The 15,923-nt window shown below is 40.6% G+C and overlaps 1 protein-coding gene across 1 annotated transcript in view; it reads right to left on the bottom strand.

Moving 5' to 3' along the window:
- Positions 1-15,378, bottom strand: part of LOC131239866 (ankyrin repeat-containing protein BDA1-like) — a 95,171-nt gene extending 79,793 nt beyond the window's left edge. Inside the window, exon 1 of the mRNA XM_058237768.1 lies at positions 14,752-15,378. Coding sequence (XP_058093751.1) covers positions 14,752-15,351 — 600 coding nt within the window. The 5' untranslated portion in view covers positions 15,352-15,378. The remainder of the gene's footprint in view (positions 1-14,751) is intronic.
- Positions 15,379-15,923: the final 545 nt, after the last annotated feature.

Here is a 15,923-nt window from a genome sequence, read left to right as displayed (position 1 = left end):
TCTACTTCGGTGGTAGATCTGCTTTCTAAGGAGGCCCCCTCCCCCTCCTGGATTATACATTATTGGAAACTTAATTTCGACCGCATCAAAACTCTAGCCATCGTTTCCTTGAAGCACATCCCGAGAGAAGCCAACAAAGTGGTGGATATTTGGCTCGTTTGGGCAGCGAGTCCCAATTAAATAGATTCTTCTATTCTCCAGCTGATTTGCCTCGTCTTTTCCGAGGAGAGCTGGTTATGGATCGTACGAATCTCAGATTGGTCAGGACCTCCTAAGGATCCCTCCCCTCTTTAGTCTCGGATAGTTTAGGTCTCTTTTTCCTTTTGTCTCCGGTTTCATTGTTTACGATAGGTAGACCCCCTCCCTTTTTGTAATGGTGGCCCTGCCCGAATGTGTATTTGGCTCTCATGCTTTTCTTCTTTAATGAATATATTTGTTCCTTAAAAAAAACCAACAGGATTTACTAATCTCATAACCGATCATAGGAGAATTATGAAGATTAGAATTAATTTCATAATCTCAAATCAGGAAAGGAAGATATTCAAAGCAATTGCAAATCTATTGTAATTTGAGTCACAACAAACCATGAAACACTAAAAATATTCCTTAATAAAGAACTAGAATCTATAAGGTTCAATAAAGCATGAATCAAAACAAAACAAACATCCTAATCACGCTACAAGCTTCACCCCTTAGCTTTAGCTTAGGGATTTAGCCAACCATAGACATGATTGGATCTAAAACCCTAGAAGAAAACATTCAAAACTGAGAAGAAGAGAAGAATAACTATTGGAAAGCGGCTCCACCCTTTTGTTCTACTTCTCCAAACCCTAGATATCCTCCAAAGTGCCTAGGAAACCTATATTTATGACTAGTTTCTACAAAATTGCAAAACCAGATCAAATTTACGCACTCTGCATAACTTTACGTAACTCGTTCGATAACATCGAACTGCCTTCGATGTCATCGAAGGTGGCTTGAATCTGGAAGTTGTGCTCGCTGCATAAATTCTTTTGCACTGTGTAACTTTTCATGTCATCGAATATATCTTCGATGTCATCGAACATGTCTTCAATGTCATCGAACAGTCTTCGATCAATCGAGAATGTGCTCAAAACAGTCCAACGAGTTGCTCTATAATTCTTCAGAAAATTCGATGCCATCGAACAGGATTCGATGTCATCGAGCAGCTCTTCAATGTCATCGAGGAAGTTTTCGAGTCATCGAGAAATGTCTTCAATTTGTCCACCGACCAACTCGATTTCTATGCATAAATTCAATGTCATCGAACGGCAGTCGATGACACAGTCAGTGTGCTTTTTGCACTTGTTCTTTCCATTTTCTTCCTTCTCCACCTGGTTTTCTTGAATGTTAGGGTCGTGAAAGTTTCAATCTTGGTCTCCAAAGATCCATTATTTGCCTTGATAATTCTTGAGTATTAAATCTATACTTTTAGTACTCTTTTCAATTCAAGCTCTTAAATTCACCTTGCAACACAAACATGAGTAAAATAGGACATTAAGCATTATCATGTTCATAAAATAAAGATATAAATGGGAGATAATATGAAATATTTGACCCTCAATAGTGCGTGACACGAAAGAGAGGGAATACGATGGACCAGATCACATTAATGAGAAACCTATCTAGCCTCGCCCATGCTCTGGCAGCACCCGCCTGGTTATTGCTCCATGTGAAACGATTATCCCCGAACCCAGTATCGATCAGACCTACATTATTGATTGCATTTGAGAATTCCACAGAACTCGATCTATCGGGATCTCTTCAACTCCTTCTTTCTAAGGATTCAATGATCACATTGAAGTCTCCACACACTGCCCAAGGCCCCTGCACTGAAGTAGAGAAGGCTGCCAAGTCATCCCAGAGGACCCTTCTAATATTCCTAATGCAGCTGACATACACAACTGTAATATGAATAGATGGCTGGAAATTCTGCAGAGTGACTACAAGTGTCAGGGATTAGTTAGACATATTTAAAACTGAGAAAGAGATATAGTTCTTAAAGAAAACCCAGATCTTCCCACCCTCCTCTCCATTAGAGTAGGAGGAATGGAAACCTAGAGTGAGGCCTACTCCCACTCTCTTCTCTTCTCTAAGCATAGGCTCGAGGATGGCTACAATCCAGGGATTATGACTCCCGATTAGTCTTTTCGTTGTCCTTATGGTGCGCTAATTACCAATACCACGAGCATTCCACACAAGAATTTTATTCATCCGTGACACAACTAGAATTCACAGCCCTTCGCTTTAACCTACGCAATCTAGATTCCCAATCTCCCCTCGTGTAATGAATCTTCTTCCTTCTTAGAACATTCAACGCTGTCTTTTCTTGGGGGGTATGTTGCTGATCTGACTTGGAATGATTTAAGATTTTCTGGTTCTGTGCTGATTCATGTACTTTGGAATCTCTCAGACTCTAGGAAGGAAAGACTTCCAATTCATATGATTCGAGAGAGTTTAGAAGATCGTCCTGCACTTGCTGACTCCTGCGACATGCTACTTTGAGGTTCGCTGTTGAATGAATCTCCTTTTGTCCATCGAGTCTGATGGAGGCTCCTGATGAGACCCCTAAACTGGATGGAGATTGAGGGATTGATAAACTTCTGTAGTTTCTTGCGGTTGAATGGAGAGATCCCTCTAAATTTCCTCACCTTGATTCTTCCTAATCCTTGGATGGTTGAGGGGAGAGTTACCCACTGATCTTGAACGATGTAGGTGTCTTTCCTGTTTATCCTTCTTTAGGTGATATGCCTCTGCTGGCACAGCTAGGGTAGCCTGATCAGGGTGTGTTTTGGAGGATTCGCTGAACAGGATTTGGGGGCAGTTGGTATCTGTGGCAGTTGGAATTCCTATGTCGACAGCTTACTCATATTGGGAGGAGCCATTTGGATGGAACAATTTGAAATGGCTTTGTTGAATTTAGAGCAGTGATGGACTAGAATGGCTTGGTTGTTTCCCTTTTTTTCCATGAGTTATCCTTTGATCGGAGGAAGGACTGCAACACCGAGCATTGGAGGCCTCTGCGATAACGTTGGATTCCTCTGAGACCTTGCGTCGAACATCTGGAGGCCGAGGTTGAATGTCAACTGATGGTATTCCACAAACCTCTGGCAGGTAGATTTGAATCTCCTATGATGGATTTCCACAAACATTTGGAAGTCAGAGATGGTTAATTAACTCCAAGTCGTCATTGAGCATCTCATAAACATCTTTCGGGTGTCTTATAATGCCAGAAGAATTTTTCCTTTACTTTCTCTCCACCCAATCTTTGGTACTTTCTAAGACTGTTGATTCTCTGAAAGGGGCGGGTTGGGCTGGAGGAGGGAATCCCGCCTTTACTAAAGATTCCATTTTCGCATGAATAGGGAATATGTTATCTGCCACACGTAATTTCAGCACCCGCTTCAAGTTAGCCCCTGGGCGGAGGATGACCTTGATTTGAGCATAAACCTGGAAAATCCCGAACCTATTGATCGAATCTATCTGGACTACACTAAAGGTCTAGGATGACTAACTCCATCCACGCATGGGCAAGTATACTGAACAACCTAAGCCAGATCCCCTCGCCACCTATCACCTCTTCTGAGGACCACTTGATAACTGATTCTAACCCCATCTGCTTGTGTAATGAAGAATCATTTAGGAAGTCAATGAATTCGTGCTTCATTTTGAGAGTGATCAGAAACTTGATGGGAGAAATTCTAGTGACATCAATAGAAGAGGCGGCGAATCTCGACGCTCTAATGGCTCCGATTAATCTCAAGATGGAGATTCTTAGTCCTATCGCTATTCCAATTAGCCCTAATTAGAGCTCCTGTAGTCTAGTAGCCACCGCTCTCGGGTCTGCTACTGAAGTTATTTCCTCATCCGGCTCTGTCTGCTAAGTTAGAAGTTTAGCTGTCGGGGCTACCATTGCCACGTAGGAGAGGCCAGAGGGCTTGACTGGCACATGTTTATCCTGGCATTTCTATATATTCTCGGTAGATGGAGAAGCCCTAGCTTTTGCCCTTCTAACTGATACCACCCTACCATCTATGCGTCGGTCATTGAGGATATCCATGGCCGCCTTTGCATCCTACTTATACCTGAATCGAACAAAAGCATATCCCCTTGGTTTCTTGGTGCCTGGGAGTGTCGGGTTATAGACATCTAGAACTCTCCCATATCTATTGAAGATGACCGAAAGATCTTCGATGGTACAATCGAAAGGAATATTTCCAACGAAAAGGCTAAAATCCTTATTGTTGGGTGTTTGGGGAAAGATATTTCCGGACGATCTACTTCGCAATCTTGGGCCGACCGAGTTACGGTATCTGGGGGTAGCTCTTCGAGATGGAGCTCGATCCCTCCGTCTTTTGGACGATGTTCACTCCCTAAGTATAGGGTTGTGATGTAGTAATAAACTCGGTAAGACCGAGGTCGAATCCACAGGGACTGATGCCTGTACGTTATCTGAAACCAAGTAGAACTAGAACTAGACTAAGATGTGATCTAAACCAAATAGAATTTAAGGAATAATTGTGGAATAATTATCTAAAACTTTAAGGAATTCAGAGGAAGGAAACTAGGGATTCAGAGGATCCACTTGTAGAGATCAGGGAGATCTTATGCCTGCTTCAAAAATCATGAAAATTAAACTGAACTTCTTCTGTTATAATTTTAAAGAGATGAAAGGTATATGAATTAGAATGGATTCCATCACCACACCATGCCCAGGAGACAAAGTTAACAAAAGAATTAAACTAATTACCAACCAATCAACATGCCATGAAGGTCAGGAAGGGTACCGACATCCAACCATGTCCAGGAGACGATGGCGAACAACAGGGCTTCCTGACGTCATAATCAAAATAAGGAAAAAGAAATACTCATAGCCATTACAAACCCATTGTAATTTCAGTCACAACAGGCCATTAAAAACTGAAAATATTCCCATAATAAAATTAAATCAAAAATCCATTCAATCTAAACAAAAGGCACAAGCAAATAGTTCTCCCATCACGCTATAAGCTTCACCTCTTAGCCCTAGCTAAGAGGTTTAGCCCAGCATAATTTCGATTAACTAAATCTCAAAAGAAAAGAAAAGGAAAAAAACAAAAACAAAAAAACAAACTCTGTCCTGTGCTTCACGCCCAAGCTCCCCGATCCCCTTTCCCTCTCTCATGTCTTTCTTTTATAAGCCAAAAGGACGTCGGCTCGGAGAGAGCGGAAGCTACTTACGCACGTTGCTGGAGTTAGAACCGTCTTTTCTTCGCAGTCCAAATCATAGCAGGAATAGATTTCTTACGCTATTTTTTCGATGGGGCCCATTCTTGAATTCAGACAGGAGATCCACTCCGTTCACCAGATTCTCCTCGAAATTTCGACCGGAGATAGTCGGTTTGGACTTGCATTCACGTGGCCCATGGGATATTTTACGCCACCGTCCAACCTGCGTTTAAACGGCCGAGAACCCATACTCTCTCCCTTTTGAAATTTCGTCACCTAGTTCTTGGTGAAGATAAACCACGTGAGTCACATGGACGGTCTGGATCAGTGATCAGACTGATGGGCAGGGCAGGGCCCACTGTAAAAACCCAGTGGATGGCACGTACGTCATTGGACGTTTCGCATGGCTCTATTTGGAAAGTTTACAAAAAATAGGTGGAGCTCACTTCTGATGGTATTTTCGAAGATCTACTCCGCTCATTATTTTCTTAATAAAGTATAAGCCCATGGGTCAAAGTATGAAGTAGATCCAAACTCTAGGTGGGCCACACAATCAACCTGTGATGAGTCAATACCGAACATTGAAGCAAACCTCTAGCTTACGTGCATGCATGCATATGGATTTCGTCATATTTACAGAATTGCCACTCTGCCTTCTAGAAACATCCGTCATTCGTTCCTCCCTACTGCACCATCCAAAAGAAGTGAAATTTGGCAAATATCCACCGTTTTTCGTGCTCTTTTCATCAGTTCAGTTTGGGTCCAGATCTCCCAAGGATGTCCAAGATGCTTTCTTAATGGTTATTGTCCTCTGATCTCTCTGTTGGGCCACTTCCACAAGGATCTAATGGCTGAAATTTGACGTGTACGGTTAATTTATGGTCCTCAGGCCATGTATGAAGTTTCGAGCCAAGTGGATGATGGAAACCTTGTGATCTTGCATTCTGACTAACTTTCAGGCCACTTAAGCTTCAGTTTCTCAATTTTCTCGGATCTCTGGCGTGTATATCCATCGATCTCGATCCCCTGGAGTCCATTCCTTGCTCTGGTGACTTCGGAGTGTTAAATTCATGCTTTTAATACTCTTTTTCAATCAAAGCTCCTTATTACATCTTGCAATAAAAACACAATTAAATTATAATATTAGGCATTATCGTGTACATAAAATCAGGCAGTAATCGGGGTCTGATATGCAATATTCGACCCTCAATACAACCCCCAACTAGCATTTTGCTAGTCCCAAGCAAAGTATGCGAAAAATAAGTCGAGAATTACTAGACAATCTCTATGAACTCAAGTGATATTTGAAAAGCAATCTAGATACAAAAATTCTAAGATGCATAACTATTGGGCATTACTTCCTCCTGGAATCAAGCGCACAATAAATTTCATAATCAAGTTTAAAGTATTTATGCATTAATTAGAACAATTCTAAACAATGAGTACCATGAGTGTGTAATGAAATCTCGGCTTATCATCATTAAGAAATCCAATAGATAATTTCTATGATAACATTGATAATCAAAAGAGCATTCAAGACACTCAAAACCTAAACCAGAACTTGCCTTACAATTCTTTCTTTTCATTTTTCTCGCTTTTGATTTTTCCATCGAGGGAGAGGAGAATCGAATGTGCACCTATAGGGAGCAAACCTATGGTAAAGATCGTACACCCAACCCTTTTCACATATCATCCATGGGGAATTAAATCTACACCTATAAGGAGCAAACCTATGGTGAAGATTATTTGTACAACCCTTTACAAAGGTATCTGTTTTTTTTTCTTTTTTTTTCGTAGGTATTTTCTTTTTCTTCAATTGATCATGACGGGCAAATTTTTCAGGCTGGTTCCTTACATGCTTAGTGATTACCAAATTAACCCTTCCATATCAAACTGAAACCTTTATGTGAAAGTAAGATGTGTCTTGTGAAATCATGACTCAATCAATGTTTAAAACCTCTAATCATGGATTAACAATTCAAACTTAACTGTGAAATCTAAAAGATACTGAATCCAAGAGTCATAAATTACCAACATCACTTATCTTGTAATTCTAAATCCAAGATGACCATCAAAATCACTTCGAATTCATACAAAATTTCAGAAAAATTTAAAAATTTTCACAATTTCTGCTCAAGACCAAGAAAACACTGATTAGGTAGCCTAATCTCCCACCCCCAACTAAAAATCTATATTGTCCTCAATGTAAAAGAAATAAGCATACAATGCACATGGGACAATAAAAATATAAGAGGAGTGATGGAAAGATAGTACCTGGATGAAAGAATCAAGAGGCGTTCCTAAGATATCTACGAGAGAGCGTGTCAGCACAAGAGAGAAACCAACAGGAGTAAAATAAAAATAATAAAAATAAAATCCTACCTACACCACTTTCGCAGGTGCTCTCGATTGCATTTAGCGTATGCAACAAGCCTTTAAACCCCTAGGTTGCCCCTAGTGGACGAGTTGTAGTCTCATGAGGGTTTGCAGCAATGTTACCCACAAACATTGAATTAACTAACTAGGAAAATGAAATGGAATGAAAAGCTGGATTAGCTACCAGGAGCGCTAAGTTTACCGTCTATCCTAAAACAGCATAAAGAAAACTACCCTAGTCCTAAGAAAGCAAGGAAAAACTACTGAGTCAAGACGCAAGGTTCCTCTTTCGGCCAGTATCTTGATAAGTTTCTTAGTAAGTTCCTCAATAGGATCATCCAAAAGCCCTTTTTGCAATAGGCTTGGATGCCTTGGAACATGACCTTCCAGAGAAACTTACGTACCTCATAAGAAATTTTCCGTTGAAGTGCTTGAGGTATCCATAGTATATACGATTCACCTGTGACAGAAGAAGTTTCAACGTTAGTATCCCATAGTAAATCAGAAACTACAAATAGATAAAGTTTAGAAAACTTCGCAAGAAGTAATGTAGTCTCAACACATTCCGAAGTATCAGACTTCGTTTCAATTTTTAGCTCCTCCTCCCTTAATGGTAAACATTCAACATCTGTGGAAGAAGGGGCTTCAGAGTAAGGGTTCTCTTGGTCAATGATAACTACAGAGATGTTGTCTTGCAAGGCATTCACTATGTCTCTTATCATGGGATGATTTGAATCTGCAAAGTGTGCCAAACAATCATCAAAAGAGTTGGGACATTCAGCTGAGGGTGACTCATTTTCCACATTGAAGTTTGTGATGATCTGCTCAAGGAGTCCATCATCTCTAAAAGTAGATGGAGGTATGCTCTCTTGCTCTAACCCTGCACAAACAATTTGAGGGTCAGGAGACGAAGTATTGATGTGAGGACTCTGTTCATTGATACTACTCAGAAGAGGCATTGAATCGTCAACATTCAACAGTTCAGATGGTGGCCTCAACTGGGTGGTTTCAAATTCCCAAGTTATATCGAGTAACTCGTCCATCTCCCGAATCATATCGTCATTCAATTCAGGGGAGTGGTCCAAATGTGTTTCACAAGAGTTAGAAGGGTCAGTTGTAAGGGGCTCATCCTCCACTTGTAAATTAGACATGTTAGGTGAGAGGAGTGATTCATTTTGACCGTTCTCTTCGTGTACTTCTCGATCATTAACCTGGACCAAACTTAAGATTGATTCCAGGGGAACTATGGCTGCACATTCAAGATCGTCATCCCAATACTCATCATATTCTAGTTCAGTGCAGTGCACACTTGGGGTGGGATCGCCTTCCTCACATTCTATTCTTAAATTCGATTGAGGTTCGAATAAACTAACCTCTACCTCATCACTGAGATCTTGTGTGTCATGTAAGGAAGGTGTGTCATCATTATTGTATTTGAAAGATATCCAAATCTCTTGACCATTCCTTTGAACCGTCATCGAGATCGACTCCTCAGGAAATTGAACCATATGTTCATTAATGGACTCCAACTCATTTGTAATTCCAGAGTTCTTCAAAAGCGAGTTAGGATCACTTTCCTCGCATTGTATTTCTGGAATGAATTGTGGCTGGAATGAATGAGCCTCTTCTGCCTTATTAAGGCGCGAATTAAGCGCTTCTAATGATTTTCTAATTTCCGCAAGACAGGCCATGTTACACTGAAATGAATCCTCTTGGATTGTTTCTGGTTGGGTCTCAAAGGTAGGGTATCCAAGAGAATACTCATTATAACATGTTGTTGGTTCATTTTCCCAATTTTGATGTTTCCACTGGTTATAGTTATACTGATCATACATGGGAGAATATGATGGTTGATAATAATCCTCATTCCCATAATTACGATCATATACGGCCCTATTAACCGATGGAACATAACGTTCTAGTCGGTTCTCAATATCGGTTCTCGATGGAGAGAAATCTTGAGGTATACGTTGAATTCCACAACCCTCAGGCATTTCCCAATATCTCCTATCCATCTCAGCGTATGCATGTACCCACGCTTCCATGGTAGAACCCTAACTCTGAGTCTAATCCTAAAGGAAAATCCTACAACAATATAAAAAGTACGTAGAGGAGAAGTTAGAAAGAAGTTACCAGATTGGAGTTCCTATGTTAAAATCCAAATTAGAAGTTTATGTCAGGATCCTACAAGACAGGAAAACATGTTAGTTTCTAAAAATAAAATAAAAAAAACTTTATCCTAAAGTTAGTAAAATCCTAATCTTAACCTAATTTTAAAACTAATTAATTCCAGAAAACATAACCGTCAGTCCCCGGCAACGGCGCCAAAAACTTGTTCACTCCCCAAGTATAGGGTTGTGATGTAGTAATAAACTCGGTAAGACCGAGGTCGAATCCACAGGGACTGATGCCTGTACGTTATTTGAAACCAAGTAGAACTAGAACTAGACTAACATGTGATCTAAACCAAATAGAATTTAAGGAATAATTATGGAATAATTATCTAAAACTTTAAGAAATTTAGAGGAAGGAAACTAGGGATTCAGAGGATCCACTTGTAGAGATCAGGGAGATCTTATGCCTGCTTCAAAAATCATGAAAATTAAACTGAACTTCTTCTGTTATAATTTTAAAGAGATGAAAGATATATGAATTGGAATGGATTCCATCACCACACCATGCCCAGGAGACAAAGTTAACAAAAGAATTAAACTAATTACCAACCAATCAACATGCCATGAAGGTCAGGAAGGGTACCGACATCCAACCATGTCCAGGAGACGATGGCGAACAACAGGGCTTCCTGACGTCATAATCAAACTAAGGAAAAAGAAATACTCACAGCCATTACAAACCCATTGTAATTTCAGTCACAACAGGCCATTAAAAACTGAAAATATTCCCATAATAAAATTAAATCAAAAATCCATTCAATCTAAACAAAAGGCACAAGCAAATAGTTCTCCCATCACGCTACAAGCTTCACCTCTTAGCCCTAGCTAAGAGGTTTAGCCCAGCATAATTTTGATTAACTAAATCTCAAAAGAAAAGAAAAGGAAAAAAATAAAAACAAAAAAACAAACTCTGTCCTGTGCTTCACGCCCAAGCTCCCCGATCCCCTTTCCCTCTCTCACGCCTTTCTTTTATAAGCCAAAAGGACGTCGGCTTGGAGAGAGTGGAAGCTACTTACGCACGTTGCTGGAGTTGGAACTGTCCATTCTTCGCAGTCCAAATCGTAGCAGGAATAGATTTCTTACGCTGTTTTTTCGGTGGGGCCCATTCTTGAATTCAGACAGGAGATCCACTCCGTTCACCAGATTCTCCTCGAAATTTCGACCGGAGATGGTCGGTTTGGACTTGCATTCACGTGGCCCATGGGATATTTTACGCCACCGTCCAACCTGCGTTTAAACGGCCGAGAACCCATACTCGCTCCCTTTTGAAATTTCGTCACCTAATTCTTGGTGAAGATAAACCACGTGAGTCACATGGACGGTCTGGATCAGTGATCAGACTGATGGGCAGGGCCCACTGTAAAAACCCAGTGGATGGCACGTTCGTCACTGGACGTTTCGCATGGCTCTATTTGGAAAGTTTGCAAAAAATAGATGAAGCCTACTTCTGATGGTATTTTCGAAGATCTACTCCGCTCATCATTTTCTTAATAAAGTATAAGCCCATGGGTCAAAGTATGAAGTAGATCCAAACTCTAAGTGAGCTACACAATCAACCTGTGATGAGTCAATACCGAACGTTGAAGCAAACCTCTATCTTACGTGCATGCATGCATATGGATTTCGTCATATTTACAGAATTGCCACTCTGCCTTCTAGAAACATCCGTCGTTCGTTCCTCCCTACTGCACCATCCAAAAGAAGTAAAATTTGGCAAATATCCACCGTTTTTCGTGCTATTTCCATCAGTTCAGTTTGGGTTCAGATCTCCCAAGGATGTCCAAGATGCTTTCTTAATGGTTATTGTCCCCTGATCTCTCTGTTGGGCCACTTCCACAAGGATCTAATGGTTGAAATTTGACGTGTACGGTTAATTTATGGTCCTCAGGCCATGTATGAAGTTTCGAGCCGAGTGGATGGTGAAAACCCTGTGATCTTGCATTCTAACTAACTTTCAGGCCACTTAAGCTTCAGTTTCTCAATTTTCTCGGATCTCTGGCGTGTATATCCATCGATCTCGGTCCCCTGGAGTCTATTCCTTGCTCTGGTGACTTCGGAGTGTTAAATTCATGCTTTTAATACTCTTTTTCAATCAAAGCTCCTTATTACATCCTGCAATAAAAGCACAATTAAATTATAATATTAGACATTATCGTGTACATAAAATCAGGCAGTAATCGGGGTCTGATATGCAATATTCGACCCTCAACAGGCGATCCCTTCATCTTCTGGGCAATTTTCCTCTCTTCGAGATGGAGCTTGATCCTACTATGAAAAATTGAATAGACGTTGTGAATCTAAGAAATACATTATGTGGGGCTTATAAAAATTTCCACGCAGATCTACAGTGTGGACCATCCATGGAAAATAGTAGTAAATTTAGTATTTATATAAAAATTAGGAGAATAACATGGTTAAGCCACATACGACACTTACTATAAATAGTAAATTTACTATTTATAGTAAGTTACAAATTTTAGGGAGTTTTAGTTATAGTTTGATTCTTAAACTTTTCCCATGGCTTAGTATCCCTATTTAAATGGCCGTGAATTCATTTATTTCATTCATCAATCAAATTAAGAATTTTATAGAATTTATTTTTATTTTTCTTACTTTTTTTCTCGTAGATTCGAGAAGTCTTTGCGAGGAGTCTAGAGAAGCTCCATAGATTCGGAGTAGTTATCCTTTAGGAAAATGGTGATCGACTTCATCACATTCATCCCTGCATTAGAACTCCACTCCATACAAGCCTCATTTGTTCCCCATATATGTTGATCCCATAACCTGTTGGGCATCCCATCGGCCCTTTAGATGGGTCCACTATCCATATTCCCTGACTAGAAAACTGGGCCTACACACACTTTATGGGACGCGGATCCGCATACCCATACTTAGGGGGCAAGGATCTACATCCCCTTTATTAGGCCAGCATTTTAAAGAAGGGACTCCTTTTGCATTTCATTTTTTACTGGTGCTACTTTCTGATAACGCAACAATTCCATGTCCATATCCCCTTTTATCATGAGTTGGAACTACTCTTGAGACATTCATGTGGTTACAGAGTTTTGTATTTGGGCTATTCTTCTTTTCTTTTATTTTTTTTTTTGTGTTTTTTCAATTCATCCCACTGAAAATGGCTTTACAAAGTGTATGTACGTATTGAGGTGGACAACGGCTAGCTTCCCAATGCAAGAACTTTATGTGAAAGGCTTTGCCCTATGTAGATACAGATATTAGAAGAGAAGCGCCACCCAAGTCGTGCTCAGGAAAGCATGACAGCTATGACCATGGGGTCTGTGATTTTATGACTAATATAGTAGGGTACATTCCATTGAATGGTTCAAATGACTATATATGTGTGTGTGTGTGTTTTTGTGTGTGTGGGAAAAGGTACTATGCGCTCGACCTCACGAGTTCGTCCCGTGAGGTCGAGCTGTGTGGGCCCCACCGTGATGTGTTTCGAACATCTACCCCATCAGTCGGATGCACCATTCCATCGTGGGCCTAGGTCTCAAAAATCAAGTCAATCCGTGACTTGTCTGGGCCACACCATATACAAAAGTGGAGAGGGGCCGTGCACCATTAAAACATTCATAACCATTTTTTGGGCCCATCGAGATGTGGTTTGCAAATCCAGCCCATCCATTACGTGTGTCCTACTTGGATGAGGGTTCAGACCAAGTTTCAGACGTATGCAAATTTCAGGTGGGCCCCACCAAGTACTTTTATATGTTTTAACGGCGTCTTCACATGATTTTAGATGGTATGGTCCACCTGAGTTCTGTATACTGCTGATTTTTGGGATATCCTATAATTTAAAGGGGACCCATCAAATGCACGGTGTTGATGGTCGACACGCATCACGGTAGGTCCCACACAGCTCGACCTCACGGGAGCTTATCTCGAGGTCGAGCGCATAGTACTTTTCCCTGGATATATTCTGAATAATTTATTAACGAGGTCTCCGGCCAAGGAAACGGATTGGCTACTACCCAACGAGGACCTGGCTGGAGATGGAACGGTCCGGTCAGGCTTTGGGCACTGTGAGGGTGGCTGTTATGTACGTGTTTTATCCCATGGTTCACCCATTTTGACTGATTATTTCAGATGAACCAAAAATTGAAGTAGATCGATTACAAAGTAGACCACACTAAAGAAAACAACGGGAATTAAATGCTTACCCATAGAGTTTTGGATCAACCTAATATTTATCTTATCCTTTCATCCAGTCGTATGTAACCTTATGAATAGATTGGATGGTAAATAATTATCACGGTGGGTCTTAGGAAATTTTTAACCAGGATTCATTGTAACCACTATTTCCTATGGTGCTGTCTATTAAAGCCTTCGGTCTGCCTTTTTTTGGAATCAAATCAAAGTTAACGTGGACCAATTACAATGCATTAGAATATGAATTTTTTGTTCGTGGCAAGCGGAGAATCTAGATTCTTTATGCTCAAAATGGATGTACAACTTAGATAATAGGCATATATCACGGTGGCCCTGCAGATGGGTTGGACAATATTAGGTGATGGTCCACCCAGTGAGTAACTTCTAGCTTATTAAGTTCAAGTAAATCTAATCCGTTCAATAGATTAGCACTGCCAGAAGAAGCAATTTATAAAAAATCAGCCCTATCCAGTCATTAAATGGACCTTAATTGCATTTATCTATTTATCAATGCTATTAACTGTTTTCTATGGTGTGGTTCACTTGATGGGTAGATAGGATAAAATTTTTGGTGTGGTGGCAATCTTTTAGGAGGATTGGATATCACAAGAACTTAAAAGGTTGGAAGTTATCCAGTAGTTGCACCATAAACACTGGTCCAGCCAGTTGTACTTGAGACTTCTTCATCATGGAATTCATCAGCGATGCTGCCGGCTCGGCAGAAGAGAGAAAAAAAATGAAAGGAAGAGAGAGAGAGAGAGAGAGAGAGAGAGAGAGAGAGAGAGAGAGAGAGGATCCATACCGGAATATCCTTCTTCATTGCAGCGAGATGAAGAATGGTGTTTCCATTCGCATCCTTTCGATTCACAAACTCTTTGTCATCATCCAAACCCAACAAGCCTCTCAAGTCCTTCAGTTCATCAACCTTATTATTATATTTCACATAAAGGTGTAGGACCGTCTCATCTCGATCCGTCATGTCTCGGATCCACTCGGCTTTGAACTCCTTCAAGACATGGACATGACCTTTCATCGCAGCTGCGTGGACAGGAGTCCACCCTTTTTGATCGCGATCATATGAAACATCAACGATTAACGGTAAGAGCTCTTTTACGATATCGGCAGACCCATTTGCCGATGCCATGTGTAGAGGTGAGAATCCGTGGAAGTTCAATACGTGGGCGAGCTGGGGCTTCCGACGTAGGATTTCTCTGGCAAAGTCAACTCTCAAATGTAGAATTGCAATGTGCAAAGGAGTATTCTCTGAAACAAATTCCTTCAAAAACCTATCAAAAATGGGTTGATTATTTCGAAGGAATTCTCCCAGGGAATTCTCGTTCCCCGTCCGTAATTCTTTGTAGATTTTCAAAACCATCTCCCTCAAATCCATCTCTGTCTCCATCTCTCTCTCTCTCTCGGCTTTTACGTATATATTGTCTCTGGGTTAATTGGGTTTTTGTAGAATGCGTGGCGACCAACGTATGATGAATTCGGACATATATACGGTGGATTTTTTAATTTTATAAAGCGTCCACACCCTTCATTTGATACTCCGGCAGAACGTGATGGTTGATATTCACGCACTCAAGACCTGTACGCAAGTAATGTGTGAAGTTAAATTACACCGTCCAGGTTATGGGGCTTACTCTAAAAAAGTCATTAAACAGAAATCATATTGGTCAAATATCTGTGACCGCTGATTTAAGCTAACTTGTTTGTTGAATTCATACCGTTGGATGGTTTCCATTTTCACTTTCCACTGTAAGTCCACCAATCGAATAGCCAGTACCTACCCAACCAAACTAGTGTAAAATTTAGGTCCTGACCCGCCTAAATTGGACCTCAGAGTTTAGATTCTTCGGTTTTAGTAATTTATGTGCTTACGTGTCAATTCTTTGTGCCTGCGTATCAACCATCACAGACGCCCGGAGCATAAAAAAAGTTTTTCTCAACCATTAAAAAAAGGCCATGATA

Source organism: Magnolia sinica, chromosome 1 (assembly GCF_029962835.1).
Source record: "Magnolia sinica isolate HGM2019 chromosome 1, MsV1, whole genome shotgun sequence".
Lineage (NCBI taxonomy): Eukaryota > Viridiplantae > Streptophyta > Magnoliopsida > Magnoliales > Magnoliaceae > Magnolia > Magnolia sinica.
This window is presented reverse-complemented; position numbering and strand designations above follow the sequence as displayed.